Source organism: Lepisma saccharinum, chromosome 1, assembly GCF_977018435.1.
Source record: "Lepisma saccharinum chromosome 1, izLepSacc3.1, whole genome shotgun sequence".
Taxonomy (NCBI): Eukaryota; Metazoa; Arthropoda; class Insecta; order Zygentoma; family Lepismatidae; genus Lepisma; species Lepisma saccharinum.
Genome location: NC_139229.1, coordinates 157,505,528 through 157,527,873, shown reverse-complemented (window position 1 = coordinate 157,527,873; position 22,346 = coordinate 157,505,528). Strand labels below are relative to the sequence as shown.

Sequence of the window (22,346 nt, the reverse complement as noted above, 5' to 3'; positions counted from 1 at the left end):
TTTCTAACTTCTCAAATCTCCACCCTGTATTTTTCTAATTTTCTCTTAATTTTATCCTTCTGACGAAACAGAAAGAAGGGAAGGTTTCCCTGTATCCATTTAAGATTAGCGAACAATTCCTGCAAATAGAGCGACATCTCATCCGAACGCCCCCCGCTCCCCGTCGCCTCCCTCGGAATGAAAGACAATCTGCATTAAGATCTCGTGGTTCAGTGGGCAAGAAAGGAATCGCTGCTTCCCGGAGTGATTCCGGGAGTTAATGTGGACTCCGGGACCATCCGGGCGAGAGCTAAACTACTTATTCAGGGGCGGAAGTGACGTCGCTCCGAAGTTCTGGATATCGTGCTGATGTAAAAATCACTTCTGATGATTCGAAAGTGCTGCAGGATCGCCTCGTATTCCTTTGGGAATGGCTTTCCATTCTTTCCCTCCATTACCGAGCGCCATTTTACCTTTACAGTCACGGCTGTGGATCCTGCGTAATAAGAGGCGTCAGCAGATTTCCCTGCAAGAAATAATTTCTTTATTTCTGCCCCTCGTACCGCTGCATATCACCATTATCAGAATTACGATCTTTATAAAAAAAAAATTCAACAAGCTCGTCCTCATATGGCCCTTTGTACCTTTACATTATGGCGAATTGATAACTTAAACGGGCCTCCATGATAGTGGGGTGGTGTCGCCTTGTTATCAAGGGGTTCCGAGTTAGATCTGCGTGGATGCACATGGTACAGTAGTTCGTATCCCCCTGTTAACTGTAGATCGTGTCCCGATTAGCCTATTTGAGCATAAAGTGAGCTAACATCAAAACATCACTAACCTAAAGAAATATGTGCATAAATATTACCTATTGTCATTAACATGCTCAACGCTTTGTTTTAGCAATGTGAAGTTCACGAATTGAAATATGACAACGAAGCATTTCAGTACCTCTATAGTTATCTGGATTTATATATGTGGAGGTCCGTAGATAACAACATCGTGATACTTCCCTACACACAGCTGATATAGACTATGCAACTTTAGTTGTAACTTTTAGGTCGAATTATGTCTGATGGTTAGTTATATTTCCAATACTTCTTAACATATTTTACTACATCTTGAATATCGTGATTTTCAAAGCATTTTCCCCAGCAAGCCCGGTGATGTAGTCCCTTAAATGCGGACTTACTTCTATACCAGCATCAACAAAACCTAAAGAGACACAGGCTGTAGGACAAAAATTATTGAACATTTTGATGAAGAATTTGGCAGGTTCTCCTCACAGAAGATTCAAAGTTCGAGTCTTGGTGTGGTTATAGGTTCTTATCGGTGAACGTCTCATCATCAAATAATGTAATCATTCATCCGCCGTCTCCCGTGGCGGAGTAGTCAGCACGCGCTACGACGCCAGGGGTCCAGGGTTCGAATCTCGGCCTGGGCTTGGATGTTTGTGAGGGTCCATTCATCAATTTCATTATAACATCACTCATCCCCATTTTCGCAAATTAGCCAAAAGTGGCACAAAGGGCGAAGTAAAATAAAGCAAATCAATAAGCAATAAACAATCATCATTCATCCTCCTCAGCGTGATTAGCCAAAAAGTGGCCGGAAAGCCAGGGTAAAGAAGATAGAACGAAGCATATCGAAACATGGTGATGACAACTTCAAAGCCATACTTTCAATTCTTTTTTTTTTTTGCTCTGGCTGATTCAACAGCTAGTAGCAAAGTTTGTAATTAGAAATTTCTCATATAAAGTCACTTATCTCCCACTTTTAGCTCCTTGCGACGAAAGGGATGAATGATGAGTACATGAATTGATAAAGGAAAACACACAAAAGACCATTCAACACGCTGAGCCACCGAGGCGGCTATAAACTCATAAGGCTGCTCTTCAAGATGTAGTCTCACCACGACGAAATGCAGTGTCCCGTTAGACAGCAGTAATGTGTAGGAGAGTAACAATTTGAAGCTTTGGATCAGCTGGTACCACTGTGTCTCACACACTTGTTCTATGATGTCTGTCTTTGGAGGCACAAAGCCAGAATGTATTTCTTTCCAACCCTCTTCTCATACACACTCACTTTTATTTTTTTCCGCCGCACACACAGAACCACCCTTAAAGACTCTGAAACCGTCGTGCTCACCGTGGAGCAAAAACTTACCCCTTACTCCGCTGAGGCTTTGGGGGGAAGGATCCTTTCATTACTTGTCGAGGCGACCGAAATGAACTCGTGGCTTTGTCTTCACGAAGGTTATTGCGTAATTTCTTCCCTTCTAATTGCGCTTCCCCTACGCTAAGACTTCTCTGTTTATTGTCACTCCCTTCTCTTCGCCCTTGTCTTCTGTAATTAAATATGTTAATGGGCGTTCAATTTTTCACAGCCTCTGTGCGTTTTCCTCCATCTTCCACCCACCTGTATCATGACGTCCACATTTTTAATGGATCAACTTTTACAAGAATGGTGAGGCATACCATGTCCCATTAGGTGTAGGACTCTTGCACACGTCTGTGGAATTTTAAGGTATATTTAACTGTCGAATAGGGGACGTCTTGTAACATGCTTGCTGGTGTATAATTCTGATTATACGCCACTTTACTTCAAAGATAGTTACGAAAGATCAATTTCCCTCCGACAACCATATGTCAAGTCCACGTGGAGTCCAGAACACCCTCCCCCTCAAACCTTTCCCACCAATAGCGTCTGTTTTAGGAACTGACAACTCTTGCCAAGTCCACGTGGAGTAAATGAGATGTTGCCAACTCAGTTTCTTTAGAGATTTCATAACGTAAGGTTGCGATTATCTTTGCTAGGTTGTGTTAGTGGGCTGTGCTTTTTCATATATATACATACATACATACTTACATACATACATATGTACATACATACATACAATGTGGAGACCTTGGGAGTGCAACGTCGTCGCAGTTCGTTTTGGTTGTCTAAACACTGCACGTAAAAGTGACAACAGCGCTTCTAAGAAAAACAGGTGCTGGCTTGAAAGCAGATACTCGTCCGGTCTGTTTCCTCTCAAGGTACCGAACTGGCGTTTGAATCAGGACTTCAACTGTAAATGGATCGTTAAGAACGAGTCTTAACATTATCTGCTCTATGTTTATCTTGGAGGCTATCGTTCCAGAGGCGGTAAGATGACGGAAGATAAAAAAAGGCTCACAGAGGACCTCGAGATATTGTTGTTACAGCACGGCACTCGGCTTGGGGGAAGTTCAGGATTTCGAACAAGAACGAAACTTCGAACAGAACAAACCTTGCTTTGTTCGAAAAAAATGATCGGCAATTTAAACGACCTTTAGACAGACGAGACAGGCCTTCTCTCACCATTCTCGCCATTTGACCAAATCATTTTAAATAATTTATTATGAAATGATCTAGGAAAATATTAGTACCTGGCTTACATGGCCTCGATTCTAGAACTATTTTTGGGCAATCCTGTTTCTGCAGATGGCTACCACACTTTTTTAAAATGAACTATCGAATTATTTTAACATGACTTTGCAAACATCATAAAATGTTTCTATTCATTTTGATTGTGCTAACCATGAAAGGAAATTTTAGTAGTATGACATTTTTTTTCTTCTGTAATAAATGCGTTTGTTGAGGAGTGGGTGTTAAAAGATAACTTCCTATGAAATCCCGTCTAAAAGAAAATTAACTCCCACTCTCATGTAAAAATAGTTCTCCCCGTTGGCAGTACTGGTCACTTTCTTGAGATTTCTTGTACAAGTGGCTGTGATGGTTAAATACTTTGCCGTATCGTAAAGCTATTGATTACAAATGGTACTTTGTTCGACTCCTACTGGAAGCTGTGCTGAAACCTCCCAATCGAAAGAGCAACGATCAAGCCGTGGTGCTGATCACACCACTTCCCTGTGGACGCAGATAGCTTCGCTGAAAATGTAGTGAGAACTTTACCTTTACCATGCAAGTAACTGTTAAGTAAAAAGAGGGAAGCTCTGCTCCTGAAATCTCCTCCTATGGAGGGAAGAGCAAAGGGCGTGAAGCCGCCGCTGACTCAACCCCCATCTGGCGGGCGGAAAGAGAGGAAATGCGATTGTCTTAATTCCGACCGCCTTTTCGCGATCTTTCATTACGGGCGCCCTCCGCAGCGACCCTCGGGGGCTGATAACAACCCCCGCGCCGCTTATTCGGTTACAAGGTCCGACGCAGCAGCCCATCATCTCCTCTTTCCGTCTCCCCTATCCTGTGCGTCCCTTGTCCTGCTTTAAAAACGGATTCACGGACACAATAAAAGCCCGCTTGAGTGTCGGGTGACTGGGTCGAGAATTGATCCTTCGTATAATGATTGCCCGCCCGAAGAGGGAAAATGGCTTTTAATTTTGTTTCCATTTCCCCTTCCTTCGAGACAAGACAGAGGGAAGCTGGAATAAATAAGATCTTTGAAAGGGAGACGGGTGAAGATGCAGCTGCGACTACGGTGGTAGTTTTCCTGACGAGCAGATAACTTCTCGAGATCTGTCGTGGTTCTCTAGGCAAAGGGCGTCGAGATATCGATCATCCATCGATACAGATCCACCAATATATCTGTAGCTCTAACCTTGGCGCTAGTATCGAATGTTTAACCCTCGTGAGAGGAGAGCTCAGTGTATTTATGACGTGGGAATGGGCTGTTGGAATAGGCTATTTTTCTCTTTTGCGTTGTTAGAGATTGCATTTCGATTTCATGGGGCACTATATGAGGTAATGTAAATATCAAAATCCTCTGCCATGCTATAGGACGAACTCTGTAAAATTTGCAACAGTGTATCCTTGGCGTCAAGGTAAATATATAGGGGTGGGAGAAACAGGAGGAGGTTTGTTTAACACAGCATATTTTCCAGATACCTTGGTGGCATCATATTTTACGATGAATTTTTGACCCTGATCAGGTCGACTGGATTTCTGAATCACATAATTTCAGTGAGTCCATTCATGCATGCCATCAGAACCTTCTGCCTCATTTCTGTATATTGTCAGGTTTTTATCTCCATTTCTGCGCCGTCATATTTTCCGACCTCATTCCTCCATGCGGTCATGTTTTCCGCTCCCGTCTCTCCATGCGGTCGTGTTTTCCGTCCACATGCTTGAATATGGTTATGTTTTTCGTCCTCATTCCTGCACACGTTCATGCTTTTCGTCCCCATTGCATATTTCTCGCTCTCATTCCTGCATAAGGCCATGTTTTCCGTCCCCATTCCTATATGGGGTCATGTTTGTGTCCCCATTCCTGCATACGGCCATATTTTTCGCTGACATTCCTGCACGTGGTCATGTTCTCCGCTGACATTCCTGCCTGCGGTCATGTTTTCCGTCCCCATTTCTGCATGCAGTTATGTCTTGATGGTCATATCTGCATGCGGTCATGTTTCAGCCCTCATTCCACACAACTCCTTTTATAGGTATTTCCCTCCTTTCTAAAACACGCATCATATTACAAAGTTATTACCATCAAATTGGAGCACAAAGGATGTCATAAAATTTATTTGATCTTTTCTTGTAAATTTGTAAATACTAAGGTTTGTCGAAACAGAATCGGGTTTGATACCCGGTAAAGGCACATTGTGATTCTGATTCCACTTTAAACTGTAGGTCCAGTACCGATTAGCGTTTCTATGAATAAAGTGGACTTAAAAAACCACAAAACTCAAACTCAAATATCCATATGCCTGGAAGCTTCTTAAGTGTCCAATCTCCTTTAAGTACTCGGTATCGCTGAATTTCTGTCCATGAATTGGCTATTTCTTGTTGTCAAACAAGACGCAATCAGAGGGAGCAACGTCCGGCGAGTATGAAGGATGTTTGAGGATTATATACCCGAGTTCCTAGAGTTTTGCTCTAGTCTGTGTAGACATGTATCGTGTAAAAGGAATATATATATTTCTCCGATAGTCTTTGCTGAACTCTCCGAAGAATATGACGGAGCTGGTCACAATACCTGTCATTTCTGAACAATTACAGCAGCAGGATGACGTCGGTCAGAATTCAGATGCCAGCTTCCCACCTGGTAATACTTTTTTTTTGGTCACAGGTTCCTGTTCTGCTGCTCGGCTAGCAGCGTCATTTCAACACACTGTCCGTAACAGATTCACAATCTCTGATGTCGTTACATCCTCTTTGCACAAAAACAAATGTTGTCCACTGTTGTTCCTGGGAATCAAGTTCCATGATGACACAGCAGCACGAGAGCACCTCAGTTGTCAAGGTGACGCTCAACACTACTAGGAAATTCAGCTCGCACCGTGGCACTAACTCACGGGAAAACTCTGCACTACCGCTTGGCAACAGGTAAGGCCACTAGTTATGTGAACTACACTGGCTTGTCCCTTAACGCGAAACATATTCCATTCACACTGTCGGTCTCATTTTCTTCCGACCGACCTAATTTGGAGAGCTCGAAATATAGGCAATTTAAATATTTCGTTATCCTTCTTCAAATGTCTTTGGCTGTTGCTGATAAATTGCAGGAATCAAAGCAGACCTCAAAGGTGTCTAGCTGTTATTAAATTTTAAAGTAAAAAAAAATAAAAAAGTATTAAATTTTCAATTACCGTGATCACAAAATTTGTGACTTGCATTCTCCAACCCTCCTGCAAGGGATTTCGGGTTCGATACCCGGTGGAGGCACATTACACAGTGTTTCGAATCCCACTTTAAAACTGTAGGTCCAGTACCGATTAGCCAATCTGTACATAAAGTTGACTTAAGACAACATTTCCAACCTTCCTGAACGTCACAATATTTTCAACAGTTCTTTTTGGGTAATTGTAGCGAATGTGATGCCTTCACATTGCTGAGATTTGTTCTCTAAGCTCCAAAACAATGTTGTGTGTCCAGTGCTTTGAAAATTGAGAAAGGAATAGAAAAGTGGAAATCTCTCTTTGTATGAAAGGATAATGGAATCTGAAGAGAAGATGCTCAGTGCTCAATGTTCTCGTGTCTCGGTGCGAGTTTCCATGGCAGCTGCAAAAGGTGTCCTCCGCGAGTGACAAAATATTCCCATCCCGTCGAGCGACCAGCTGTCGGGTGGATTTTCCGAAGAGGGGAAAAGTGTTTTTTCGACGTTTATTTTTATTGCTTTATTCTCCGCCTCGTATTGATATGTTCTCCCTCCCAGCGGAACAGTTTAGCGGGATGTGGTCCTGGCCCGCCTTTCCCGGAAAAATGTTATGACAGTTGAAGATCGGAGGGAATCTACTCCGGCGCCATCTCGTCAAAGTGTCTTCCAATCAGCTGCATCGTTCGGGGAGTGTTTGCGAGGGAAGGGCAGTGTAGTGTTTCTTTTCCATTCCCGGCGGCTCCCGAGGGAAAACAAAAGCAATGCAGCGACCGAATCTTGGCTGCCAGATGATTGTTTCTTCCGTCTCCCGGGAGATGCCATTGTAAAACATGCGCCGCGGACTTTGGTTACAACGCCAAACGTAGCTCCGACTCCAAGTACTGGAGACACCGCTGCGATGCAACAATAAAAGATATAACAATAACGTTTAAAGCTGCACCAAATGAGCGCGCAGGGACAATATTTAAAAACTGAGATTTTGTTTGTAAGCCTCTTCGTAAAGACCAAGCTAACTTCATCTGCCTAGAGGAGGACGAAGAATTTTTTAGAAAGCGCATTCGCCTGAAAGTGCCACATGTGTCGAACTGACTAGTTACCATAACTACGAAACAACCTACTAAATCTGAACAAACCAGAACGCTGTTATCTCGAAACAATGAGAAAGACTACCATTTGATTTAACTAAAGGTAAGCCAGTGCTACCAATTTTGTTACGCGTTTATAGTAACCGAAACTGTGCCAAAGTATCACTTCAGAATTTCAGTACTCGTTTTCAGGGGCGTACTGGCCATAACGAGGAGAAGGTATTTGATCCCCTAAAAAATAATCAGTCATTCTGAATTATTACCACAATATTTGAAGTAGGACGTAGAAATAGTTCTCGAGTTGAAGTCGTAAACGATATCTATCTGATTATATATATTTATCTTAATTGCAAAATTAATAAATTAGTGCCTACTGCGAATATGTACAGCTTGGTTGCTTGCCTTAAGGATGAAATTTCATTTTCTTGAGGGTTTGAGGGCCTCCCCGATGGCGCAGTGGTAGCGTTGTTGCCTTGTAATCAATGGGTTCCGAGTTCGATACCCGGTGGAGGCACATGGCATAGTGGTTCTGATCCCACTTTAAACTGTAGGTCCAGTCCCGATTAGCCTTACTGTGCATATAGTGGACTTAAAACAACAATTCAATCAATCAATCAATCTTGAGGGTTTGTAGCATCAAAAGCTTTCCAAAGTTTGTTTTAAGTGCAGTGTATTCCCCGATAGGTTAATCGGGACTGGGCCTACATTTCAAAGTGGAATACGAACCACTGTGCAATGTTCTTCCATCGGGGCTCAAACCCAGCCTCCCTTGATTAGAAGGAAACTGTGTTATCGCAGAGGTCCTCGTAGCGTAGAGACGGGTCGCAAAACAGTAAAACGGTTATCAAGAGAAGTCGACCTCCATACACTGTGGAACTTTATACGGTGACACACACTGCATATTGTTTATATTACACACTTCAAGACTCGATTTTGATTTGATATTGATTTGGTTTATTTTATTTCGCTTTGCTGCCACTTTTCGCTAATCACGACGTTGATTCATTTGATTTACTTTGCTTGTATGCCACTTTTGGCTAATAGTGAAGATGAGGATGAGTGATGATATGATGAAATCGATGAAGAAACATCCACAAAGAACACCCATGCCCAGGCCTGGAATTTGAACCCGGGACCTCTGGCGTCGTAGCGCGCTGTGCTAATCACTCTGCCACGCTGGTTGGCAAATCAAGACTCGAGGCGTGACCGAGAACAAGATAAATCTACATACATGCGCGTACGAGATAGACGTGTCGAGATCTCTGTCACGTCTTGTCTCATCTCGATAACATCTTGACAACGAATCCAGGGACTCTTGATTACAAGGCGACTGATTTAGCCACTACGTCGTGAGGAAGTCCGACTATTTTCAACAGTATAAATAACTGAAATCTCTAGTAGGTACAAGGGAAGGAAGGGACGTGTAGTTTCTGAAATGTGAACACTACTCCGATGCCTCACTTGTATGTGAAGAAGACAGGAGGACCTTGAATGAGAACAGCTTCGGGAGAGATGACTCACTGTTTCCCGAACTTCGCTTCATGAATTTTACAGCGTGGTTGGAGGCGTTTTCAAAATGATATCCTGCTTCTGCTAGCTGCTCCCCCGCAACAAGAATGAATTACAAGGGAGGGAGCTCGAATAGATTGACACCACTTGCGTTAAACTTAAAATCATCTTTGGGGCTCTGGAGGCTGGTGGGCGCGTCATTCACAACTGAATATTTAATGTTTTGTTTCTCTTTTGAGTAAATTGACACGTTCCTCTTGGGTATGTGATGCTGGCAACAGCATCGTCTTTTTACACTTCGGATTTTTTCCCTAGGAAAATCACAAAATCTAGCAGTAATGGCCAAGGAAGATTTTGAATGCCCTTTTAGGCTAATCGCGAGGATGAGATTGGGTGCATGAAAGGATACTCACACTAACGCCAAGTCTGGTATTTGAAGCTGGAACCTTGGGTGGCGAGGTCATTAGTTCACAATCATTACTTACTTATCCGACACTACAGTTCTGGATGAACCTTGGCGTCCCCAATTACAGCTCTCCATTCTTCTCTATCCTTTGGAGCAATTCTCACTCCTAGGGTTTTCATCTAGCCAGTGGTTTCGTGGTCTTCCTCTTTCTCTCCTCCCTTCCATCTTGGCAAGGTCGAAGCTCTTGGTATCCTTCCTTCTTGCATTCTCTCAATATGTTCCATCCATGATAACCGATTTGATTTTACAAATCTCACTATTTCTTCCTTTTATAATATATTGTATATTTTCATATTATTGCGTATTCTTCAGGTATTTCCCTCTCTGACGGATCCATAAATTCTTCGTACTATTTTCCTTTTGAATACTCGTAATTTATTGACTCTTCAGTACTAATGTTCCAACTTTTTTGATCCATATACTACAACTGGTCTTATTTGTGTTTTATATAATTTCATTTTTGTTGATCTTGATATTAATTGGGATTTTAATAGTCTGAGATTTGCAAAGCATGCTCGATTTCCTACCATAATTATTTTTGTATCTCTTCACTAACTCTATTATTATTTTTAACTGTTGATCCAAGATAGACAAAACTTTTATCCCCTTCAAAGTTATAGTTGTCAATTTTTAGATCTTGTACACGATTTCTTCCTTTTCTTGCTGTCATTTTCAGATATTTTATTTCACTTTCATTAATTTTCAAACCCATTTTCTTTCCTTCTTGAATAAAATTCGTACCAATTTCTTTTATGTTATTCACATTCCTTGCTATTAGAACTATGTCATCAGCATACGCACAAACCTGTTTAGTGTTGTAGGCAATATTCTCCTTCTCTTCAAAGGATTCAAAAACTGCCTTCAGAGCAATATTAAATGAAGTAGCTGACAATATATCCCCTTGACGTACACCTCTGTTTTGTTGAAATGGTTGTCCAGTTCTTCCACTTACTTTAGCACATGTGTTATTTATGGTCATTTTTACGAGGTTTAATATTTTCACTGGAATGCCTTTATTTTTCATATAATTAAGTAAATTTTATTTGGATATGCTATCGAATGCTTGCTTAAAATCCACAAATAGCATATATAAATCTTGCATGTACTCGTCGAATTTTTCCATTGCCTGTCGTATAAGAAATATTTGGTCTGAAGTTCCACGATCTCTTCAAAATCCGCATTTGTTTTCACCTATTATTTCTTCAGCATAGACTTTCAGTCTCATAAGGAGAATGTTAGAAAATATTTTGTAGGCTGTATTTAGAAGGGTTATTCCACAGTTGGCACAGGTTAGTTTGTCTCCATTTTTATAAATAGGGCATATTATGCCTACTTTCTACTCTTCAGGTATTTCTTCTTTCCAACATCAGTTTAATCAATTTGTGTATCTCTTCATGTAATTTCTTCTCTCCACTTTTTTTATTCACTGACGCTATTTCGTCCTCGCGAGGTGCTATCACATTCCTTGGTTTGTTTATAGCTTCCTTTACTTCTTCAATTGTTGGTTCTTCGATCCATGGTCCTCCAGTTGTATAAGGTTGGTGTTCTTCACTTGTATCTTCTAGAATTTCCTCATTTAGTAAATCTTCAAAATATTAATTATTTCATCTCCTATTATATTCCCAATCTTGTCTCTACATCCATTGAGTCTTGGTTGATATCCCTTTGTAAACCATTCGATTTCTTTATAATACTTCTTGACCTCCTTTTGTGTATTTCTTGTCTCTATGTTTTTAATCTTTTCTTTCATCATTTCCTTCTTTTTGTTGATGCACAATTTTTTACTTTCCTTTCTCAGTTGTTCATACCTTTCAGTTCTTTGTCTAGTTTCCCTTTGCATCATTTTCTTTCTAGCTTCATTATTTAATTTTAAAGCCACTAGACAGTCTTCGTCAAACCAATCGTCATTTCTTTCATTTTTCATTTGGCCAATTACCTTATCAGTTACATTCTTTATTCCTGTCTTAATTTTTTCCCATTTTCTTTTAACATTCTCTTCTTCCTTTTCTACTTCTAGTGTTTTCTCTATTTCATCTTGATACTGTTTAAGGCATTCTTTACTCTTTAGCTTCTTTGTATTCCATCTCTTCCTTTTCTTAGTTTTAATTTGCTGTACATTACATTAGAATCATTACACATTCACAATCAACATATGTATAATTTCGATTCTGATGGGTAGGATGAACAGATGTATTGGTTGAATAAAACTTGCAGCATCGCAATTAAATACTTGGCAAATGTATTTTTAAAGCAATACCAAGTTTATTCAATCACGGGAATTTTATTTCTTCTACAAGACGTTGAAAAGAATTCTTATGATTTAGCATTTTGATGATCACAAACCCGAACGCATGATAGCAATTCCAAAATTTCCTAATTACTAAAAAATATGCCCATTTGAACAAGCGTTTCATGTCCAGTATCAGTATTGGGCTATTCCATAGATATTCTGATTCAATTTATTTCTAAACTTGTTAAAAACGAAAGGAACGAAATTCTCATCAAATATACCAATCCAAATTTCAGAAAGATGATTTATTTGCGACATGGAATTAGAAACTGTACTCGAAATAAGACATAGAGTTGATTAATATGTGTGGTAGTTTGATTATACAATTAGAATTAGAAATTCGTTACTCATGAGTGAAGTTCTGCTCTAGCACATAACCCAAAAAACTTGTACAGTCAAACAGAAATACAATGCTACTGTGACAGATACAAGTATACAAGTATACATTCATCCTTACTAAACAATAATGAGCTTTACAAAAATTGATAAAGATAGCTCAACCATTCAAATCAAAAGTTGTTCGTTTGTAATTCAAGACTTCTCATGTATATCTTGCTTCTTTGATTTCAACGCAAGCATACTGAATGTTGTCACATGTACGCGTCCCTGCTCATGAGAAAATACTTTTGTTACTGCCTTTTTAAAGCTGTTGTATAAGGTATGCCCAAATGAAAAGGAGACTACGGTTATATCCAAAGAATATTACATTACAGAATATTTGCATTACATAATATGTGAAGTACAGTTAATGTGTAATATGATACCTACACATAATTACCATTGATATTGATGCACTGATCCCAGCGCGTAGGAAGGGAGTGGATGGCTTCAGTGTAGAAACTCCTGGGTTGCTTACGGATCCAGTTTTCCACGGTGTTCTGCACTTCCTCGTCACAGGTGATTGTCTTAAGGGGCCAAAGATATGGGAGTCACATGGGGAAATATCGGGGCTGTACGGAGGATGTGTGAGAATTTCCCATTGAAACGTTCTCAGCAGGTTGGGGTCTTCTTGGCCACATGTGGCTTAGCGTTGTCCTGGAGCAGCACTATCCCCTTCGAGAGCTTACCTCTGCGCTTGTTTCTGATGGCCTGTTTAAGTCTCAACAACGTGTTGCAGTACCGTTCGGAATTCACTGTTTCACCCGTTCCAGGCAGTCGATGAGTACAGGTCCTTCATCGTCGAAAAATAAATTGAGCATCACTTTTCCGGCCCTCATGACAGAGTGAGCTTTTTTTGGACTTGGGGAGTCGGGATGGCGCCACTCCATGCTCATCCGTTTGGAAGCAGGGTCGAAATGATGACACCAAGTCTCATCACATGCCACAACCTTGGCGATGAAATCCGTACCTTGCTCCGCGTACAGCAAAATATGGGTCAAACACACCCATTCTCTCCACCATCTGCCCACCAGATGCTTGGGCACCCATTGTGCACAAACTTTGCCATAACTCAGCTTCTTGTGGATTATGTATTGCACAGTTCCTTTGCTTATCGACAGTTCAGCAGCAATTTCACGTGTGGTGATCCGACGATTCTGACGAATGAGATTATCCACAGCAGCAATCGTGGCAGGGTTGATGACAACGTGTGCTTGCCCGGGTCGTGGCAAGTCCATGGTGCTTCCGCGTCCCGCCTTAAAACGCTGACACCAACGGAATATGGTGCAACGTGCGAGACACTGCTCTCCGTAAACGTCCTTCATCCTGCTATAAATTTGTGAAGCATGCTCGCCTTCTGCGCGAAGAAATTGGATTACAGCTCTCTGTGATGATCTGGAGGAATCCATAATTCACCCGCCCACGCAAAACAACTCTCGCCAACTGAGGAAACAGCAGGCGAAGCCGTTCGCTACACTTGCAAACTGGGACAAACACCGTGCCATCTATCGGTAAACATATTTACCTTCTTCGATTAGATAAAACGCCGTTACAGCAAAGGTCTCCTTTCATTTGGGCATACCTTATATGTAGACGCGTGGTAACATCTGGTACTACTTTTAAACAAATCAAGAATTCTCATATATTTACTGTAAAGACGTTCCAATTTTTGTGTCTATGGTATGAGGGCAATTTTGAAAGCAATGTCCGATGGGCTGAATAAGTGATCAAAAGAAAAATCTTGTATTATATGCATCTTCTCGACGTGATGACCATCGGAGTTCTAACTCATGTCGTATTCCCTGAACAAAATAACTAGCTATTAGCGGAGACACGTAGCTATACCATCTTCTTACCGTCCTGTGATTTCCGAATATGCCTCGTATTTAGGCAGGAGTTGTCTTAATCCAATGGGTATTACTTTCGAATTTCAAGTGGAAGACCACGGTTCGTTTTCCTGGGTAGGTGATTTCAGTTGGAATTTTTCCAGTTCATGTTGTTGCACATTGTCTCATCATGAAGTACCATCAGTGGGTGGTGTTTACAATATCAACAACAGGATGCAACAGACCTGTGCAGAACAGTGTGTCCTGTGCATCGTGTTCGCGCGAGGAGGGGAGGGACAGACTAGAACATGCTTCCTTGCGGACCGAGTTGAACGGATGGAGGGGAAGATGCGCGAAGGTTCTTTTGCTTGTGCTCGCTTTATGCTTGCCTTCAAAGGGTAGATTTACCTCTTTTTTCTGTACAGTCCACTTTATGCACAGATAGGCTAATCGGGACTGGGCTTACACTTTAAAGTTGGATCCGAACGACTATATGTCTCCGTATTATGTATTCAAACACATGTAGAATGCATTAAAGGTGTTGAGTAGATTTTAAAAGATATGCACTGCACAATCTTAACATTCCTTATTTAACACCAATATTCCAATAAACATTTTACAACGAACTCCATATACCTAGGTAAATAGAAGACAAAACACAATCTGTTAGTACAAATATATATATATATATATATATATATCTCCATTTCCAAAGGTCTTATAAACTGTATGTTCATTTACACTCTTTGACGATCGCAGCGTCGCACACGACCCCTTGATTGCAAGGCGACTACATTACCATTACGCCATCAGGGAGGCCATAGCTTTATCTTTAAAATGAGAGGAATTTATATGCAAGATTTTTCTCAAAAAGTCTTGTCGTTCCCAACTATGATCCCTTTTTGAGTTAGGGATTATTCCGGAATTGGTAAAACAATTTGGACCCTTAAATCCTGACGGCAGAAGATGGCATCCACTTCCTTACGGAGGGTGTTTACGCCGAGCAATTTAAACGCCTTCAAATATTTGTTTGTTCGGAGCGGAACGCGGCCGGGCAAATTTACGAGCAATGCCGGGTAATTTACGGCGGAAAAGCAGAGAAGCAAATTGAAAGTTCCGTCTGCCCCGCGCGTTTAATAAATGTCGTTCCGGGGGCAGGATTACTCACTCGACAACGCTCCTCCGCCGTGGAACGCACAGAGACTCACGCACGTACGCAGTAAACTCGGTTGTTTCGCCAGCCACTCCGACGCTAACGGTCTCGCCGAATGGGTTGTTTCGGGATTCTCGACGCGAGAGCTCCTTTCCGTCCGTCCTTCTGTACGACGAGCCGCGAAGGTTATATCCATCTTTCTGTCAAGACGAACTGGCCCTCGAGCTCCTTGCATATCGTACCCGAGTCGTTACACAGAAACGTGCAGCATTGTTGCATGGCTGTATCCCATTATGTGGGTTGCATTCTTACCTATTCTCAAAGTGTAGATGAAAATAGCTGTACATGCGAATACTCTCTAAGCAATTTCCACTTTTGGTCCCAATCGCAACGCAGAAAGGATGTAAACCGATCAATTTTCTAAAAACAAACCCCAGCTACTTTACGTACACTGTTTAGAAGAAAAGTGATAATTAAAAGATTTCTCCCCGATTATCATCATGATCATAATGCTTTTAGTCACAGGGCGAAGTTTAGAATATTCTGTTCTCCCTCCTAACCTTATTCACAATACAGATTACACATATTTACTACGAAATACAGTTAAAGAACCTGACTTCCGTGGCGGAGTGGTTAGAATATCCCGAGTTCGAATCCCGGCCTGAGCATGGGTCTTGCTTCATCAATTTAATCATCCTCAACAATTATAAAAATTAGACATAACGAAATATACTGTATATGTGGGGGCTCTTCATCAATTTCATCCTATCATCACTCATCCTCATCTTCGCATTAGTCAAAAGTGGCAGAAAAGCGAAGTAAACAAAAAAAATAGACCTAACGAAATATTGTATATGATAACAGTATCATGATATCCTCTATACACAGAAGAAACATTGTGTAGTATATTACATCACTAAACCAAAGTAAAAATTGAAAAATACACTTCATTACACTACAATAAAAATAAAAACACATTATCATTGTTGCATGATTGAATTAAGAATACAATTAAAATACATATTGTTTAGTACATTGGCCTTCTATTGTCTTGTTCCATGAATTCTCTGATGCTGTAGAGAGCTCTCTCTGTAAAATATATATTTATTGTTTGTATTTGTTTATTTTTGGAGATATCAGTTTTATGTCATGGGGCAGCTGGTTGTAGAATATTTTCCCGGCATTCATTGGTGATTGTTTTGAGATATTGAGTCTGTGTTGGTTCTGGTAATAATTATCTTTCTCCCTTGTATTGTGGTTGTGTAATTGGTTATTTTTAGTCATGCTTCCAGTATTTAGAACAAGCGTTATAGCCTTATAGATGTATAGGGAGTATATTGTCATTATTATAGTTTTTCCCTGAATAACTCTTTTCAAGATTCCCTACAGCCTAGTTTGTACATTATTCTAAGTGCTCTCTTTTGAAGTCTCAGTATTCTGACAGTATTATTATATAATGATCCACCCCAAGCTTCGGCCAATTGCCAAGGGGAAATTCCCATCAGTTCTCATCCTGCGTTTCACAGATTGTACCCAAAATCTTTAATCTAGGTGACAATTGCCCAATAAATGAGGAAACGACGGAATAACGTGGCTCGAAGTAGGTGTTCTTTAAGAGTTGGTTTACAGGACGGTATAAAGATCGAGAGAAACGGACAATGTCCAAGTGAGATTTCCCGCTTGCTAAACTGCTCCGCCAAAAGCAGCAGCCGTGAAACAAAGATGGAAGAAAGGAAGGAAGGGCTTATGACGTAACAAATGGCTGTCGAGGGCGGAAGGGAAAAACAGCGTCGGTTTACAAGTTACGGCGCGTGCCTTTGCAGTAAGGAATGAATGGGACTTAATAAGATCCCCCAACGCCGTAATGAACGTCGCTCAGGGCTCGTCTCCTCGCGAACTAACAGAAACTTTATCACAGGTAATAAATTACCTTCCTGCATCCACTGGCAGGGTTGCCAGGTCAACTTACAAATAACGCCTCTCAGGAAATATCCCGGGAAGTGGCTTTTCATTCGCCGAAAGACAATCCACTGCTAACGTCGTTTCCACGCTAACATTTCTACGTATAATTCGGTGTAAATTTAATTAAACACACTGAAAAATTATGAAATTAAAATTTGTTCTTTGCCTGCAAGAGCATGGGTATCTTTCCTAGTTTAATTGTTAATTAGCTGCTTTGGCAATGGAACTTAATGCCACTCAAGTTCATAAGAACTCATTCGTCTATTAGCGGGAATCTTGGTGCATGAGTACCGGAAGAGGAAATTACAGCAGCATATACACAGGATGTTCCAAAATAATGTATTCTCATTTTGAAAAATTGAGAATCTGCTAAGATGCATCTACATGTTAAAATCGAAATGAAAGATAATTTTAGAAACTTTTTAAAAGAGTATGATAAGTGTACAAAGCTGTGTCTGTTCTGGTTCATGAACCTTCGAAACATTACGAATGAATAAATACATTTGGTATTTAGGCACCTAGTCTCCCAATGGATGCTGTCAATTCATTGATTGTTGCAGTATTTGTGTCACAAACCTTATTAATATGTCCAGTGGCGAACTCAGGAGTTGCATCGCCCAGTACGTCTGTTCCTCAGATTTTCCTTCAGATAAGCTCCCACATCACGATGCTAATGTAGAGGAGCTCTTTCTTGCTTAAAGTGAAAACTCTTATCCCCGAACATCTCTTGAAAACGTGGCTTGATTGGCAATGTATACATTTTTTGGGACACGCCGTAATAGACTAAAACAGTCCGAAGAATACACATTTTATAAGTTTTACCCCTAATAACTTGTACAATTCAGCATCCTGTGAAAATGTTCATGTAGTGAGTAAATGGATAGGAAACAACATATTGCTGTTGGAAAGGTGTCTAGACCCAGGACTGTGCGTTGATGACGAATGCATTATATATGCTAAAGATTAAATTACTATAAGCTTGCTGTTTCGTGAATCATAAGTTGTTAATGCAATTTGTTCAATCCCGATGATTTATTAACTCACCATAGTTGAAGACAAAGGGGTAAGAACTTTCGTCTTATCTTTTTTCTTCATAGACTAACTCTTCCGCAATATTCAGGAAAAGAGTTGTATTGCAATGCTTGTAGTTTTCTTATTTAACGTTGCTTTTCTGTCCTTATTATACAGGGTGAGTCAAAAGTCCCTGAGGACCTCCCCGATGGTGCAGTGGTAGCGTCGTCGCCTTGCAATCAAGGGGTCCCGGGTTCGATACCCGTTGAAGGCTCATAGTGGTTCGGATTCCACTTGAAACTGTAGGTCCAGTCCCGATTAGCCTTCCTGTGCATAAAATGGACTTAAAACACAAAATCAATCAATCAAAAGTCCTTGACTCCCCCTTATAAAATGAATGGGAGTGTAGAATGCAGCAATTGGTCATGGTAGTAATATGTTAGGCCTAGGGGGAAACTTTTTGGTGCATGTATTGACAACGTTCGCCATCTTGGTGACCGCCATCTTGGGTCCAACTTCATTTCTTTAAATGGGAAGGGGGGCATGTGGGGTATGGTTTTGGGCTAGAATTTCACCAGTAATTCAGTTGTGAAGTCGGATTTATGAAAACTTTAATATACTAGGACGATGAGTGATAGGTGAGGTTGACAAAGGGACAGTGATGCCTAGGCCAGTACTCGAACCCGGAAACTTTGGCGGATATATCGGAAAGTTGTCTACGTTACGTACGGTAATTGAGACGGCTAGGAAAAGGCTTGTAATTGAATATATGCTGATCTGTACGGAATTACCTTACGAAAGAGTGAATGCTACAGTGTTCATGAACGGAATTCATTATGTGTGTTTTTAGTCTTCAGGGAGGTGGAAGAGAAGTGTGGGAGATCAAAAGACCGCTGATGCTCTTTGGGGACGAATGGCAGGACAACAAAAACGACGCAAAAACAGCTAAAAATTTCACAGCGAAGCTCAGGATAAACCAGACGCTTAAGAAGAACACAGAATTGGTGCAATTACTCGTAACATACAAAAAACCAAGGCTTTGCAAGGCTTTGTTGTTAACCAAGAATAATACGCCGCAGTAAACTTTCATTTTGGAAACTTCCGGAGAGACTAACAAGAGCATGTATCTCTGGAGAAGAGGGTAAAAAAACCCTCCCTTCACTTTGGGAACTTCTGCATACTACGAGGGCGAGGGTGGATTCTGAAGACCTGGGGGTAGGAGGGGCCTTCCCCCCGCCTGTTAGACACGGGTCTGGCGGGGCTCCTCGCGTATTAAAGAAACTTAACATCAAAGAGGCCGACCCGGGTACCAATTTGCTTTATTTATATTGCCTTAAGTGAGTTTAATCATCTCCTCCGACGCGGCCTAAAAACTAAATATTGATGAGATGGACCATAAATAATAGCATCACCCGTATGAACAAAGCCACCCCCCTTTTTCGATTGGTAACTGTGAATTCTCGAACAGGAAGGCTCGGACATAAATTACACGGAGCCCGCTTGAAAATCAAGACCCCTGGAAGCGCCGTTCGCCTCCCTGTTTTCTTTACAATGTGCCATCTTATGACTCGCCCCCCTCCTCCCCCGGTTGGCAGAGAGGGAAATGCAAATGGAATGCTATTTCTGGGACAGAGACCTTTCTCATTTGTTTTTCTCCCAGGAGACAATCGCGGACGGGGGCGGTGGAAGTGTCGGGCAACCGCCCAGGGCGTCGATCTGAAGAGGGGCACCAAAATGTATAACAGAAATATCGTCAAACGCAGTGAACGAAGATAATAGTAATTTTAAAAGTAGAAGTGAATTATTTAATTTATGTCCTAATGTAAATAAAAATAACGAGCTGCAATTGTTTATTTATTTAGTTCGGCTTTGTATACATGGTGATTAATCGTCTATTTCGATATTATCTTACATCTGTTTACTAATAAAGTAGAAAAGAAAAACTAAACGAATCAAGAAAATAATACAAGAAAGTAATGCACTGAGTAACAATTTTCTAAAAAAAAACTACTGTTTATTTGTATATCAAACTATATTTACGAAACGTAAACCATAGTAGCGTGCCAGACACTCAAAGCTCACATAAATTTGCAAACATTTCAGCTGCGCAGTGCCGTAGCTAAAGACCCCACAGGCCTCGAGCCGCGGGGTCATTCCATACCAGAAAAAATGAAAGGATAAATGATAATAATACTAAATCTTATTTTTTCTTCATATTTTACTTACATGCCACGAATTTTGAGCAGCTGCTTTTATTTGCTTCTCTTAGGTTTATGAAACAGTTTTTATTTTTATAATGTAGTGTTATGCATAAGAACATTAAATATCCGAGAAAACAGAACTGGCACAGCTACAAAGTACTCGCAAGAGCGAGAAACAAACACAGCTTCACTTGGCAGTGGCAAGATGTAAGCTTATTGCTTCAGTGAGCACGTTATTACGTTTTCAGACATGAAAACCCAAGGGAAGGCCTCAAGTTATTTTTTATTGTGGGCGCCTTAGAGGTGATCACTCTCTTTCCCATCTTCTTTAATCCGCCTATGACTTTCCGGAAAGATTTGCCGGTCCAGTCCGATTGAGGAACATAAACCTGAAAAAGCCCTGTTCGAGCAGAGTATCCTGTCACCTTAATGCAATAGGCTAACACCAGGCTCTTCTCTGCAACGAACCCTGAAGCCAGTTCCTGCCTCCTCTTATTCTCTCCAGCGGCAAGACCCGCTCGGTAGTCTCCCGGAGGTTCTGGAACTCTCCAGTAGCCCCGTTTATCACTGGACCAAGCGCCGTAAACTGGAGGCTTCCCGAAACCGTAAGGGAAGGTTGGGGGGGAAGGGACTGCTAACTCACATCTGCACCACCCTTGGCCCATTTGGCCTCCTCGCTCCCCTCCCCGCGAAGCAACACTGACCCATCGCCGACGGAAGCGGAGACAATTAAATTCGCAAGATTGGGTTATGAAGGCGCACGTGAAATGCAATTAATATGTGAAAGAGATCCTCCCGCGCGCAGGGGCCATGAGGTTTATTGGGGATGAGTGAAATGGAGTGGAAGCAATGCCAAGGAGGGAGAGATTTTACACGAGAACTTCGGAACGTTAACTCGTAGTAGATTCTCTCCTTGAACGCTAGATCGGCGATGAGCCTGCCATCTTTTGAGAGAGATTGAAAGCATGTATGTCATGCCCTACCCTTAAGACCATGAGATTTTCTTTTCATGGTTATGGTTTCGTTTCTCTCACGAGATCAACGGTACTGTGCGAAACAAGTCCGTGTGAGAATACGTTACAAGTCGTAATTTACACAGACAAAATCTTGCTGGAGGAGTGGTTAGTACAGCGCATTACGACGCCAGGGTTGCGGATTCGAATCCCCACCTGGCCATGGTTGATCTTTGTTAGTGTCCCATCATTAATTTCATCATATCATCACTCATCCTCATCTTCACTATTAGCAAAGAGTGGCAGAATAGCAAAGTAAAATAAACCAAACCAATCAATCAAAAATCTTGATTTATAACTCCGTCTTACACACAAACATGGAATTTTACAGAAGCACGGCACAACACACTAATATTTATCGATAAACCACCGAACAGAATTGTAAAAATTATGTCTTTGTTGATTGATTGATTTGTTGTTTTAAGACCACTTTATGCACAGGAAAGCTAATCGGGACTGGATCTACAGTTTAAAGTGGGATCCGAACCACTGTGCCATGTGCCTCCACCGGGTATCGAACCCGGGACCACTTGGTAAAAATCGGTGCTAATGCATATCATGTTTTCTTTGTTGAAAATTAATTGATTTTCTAATATTTGGAAGATCACATTTAACTAAAGCTGATAGATTTATATAGTACTATTGTGATAATTTACATACTTCTACTAAATCATTAGAAGTTACCTATTATGACGTAGGTGTTTAAGAAGCAAGGGATTTATCAACCTACCTGTATACAGCCACCATGGAGACGTAAAACAATTTCACCATGAATATTCGCACCAGAGAATCAACAGGTGATAGTAAAGAATCCTGTTACTTATGGAGAAAGAGGGCATTTCTTCCTTCCAAGTCGGTATAATAATAATAATAATAATAATAATAATAATAATAAT

At 41.0% G+C, this 22,346-nt stretch overlaps 2 protein-coding genes across 4 annotated transcripts in view; one reads left to right on the top strand and one right to left on the bottom strand.

Annotated features, from left to right (window-relative positions):
- The window catches only part of LOC146002935 (lachesin-like), a 638,337-nt gene that overhangs the window by 111,415 nt on the left and 504,576 nt on the right, over positions 1–22,346 (top strand). The window lies entirely within an intron of this gene.
- On the bottom strand, positions 13,037–13,522 carry LOC145986705 (histone-lysine N-methyltransferase SETMAR-like). Its single transcript, XM_083121029.1, has one exon. It carries the CDS (start codon positions 13,520–13,522, stop codon positions 13,037–13,039), a length of 486 nt encoding a protein of 161 aa, XP_082977155.1.

Coding starts and splice junctions, on each gene's coding strand:
- LOC145986705 (XM_083121029.1), bottom strand. CDS start 13,522: ATGGACTTGCCACGACCCGGGCAAGCACACGTTGTCATCAACCCTGCC.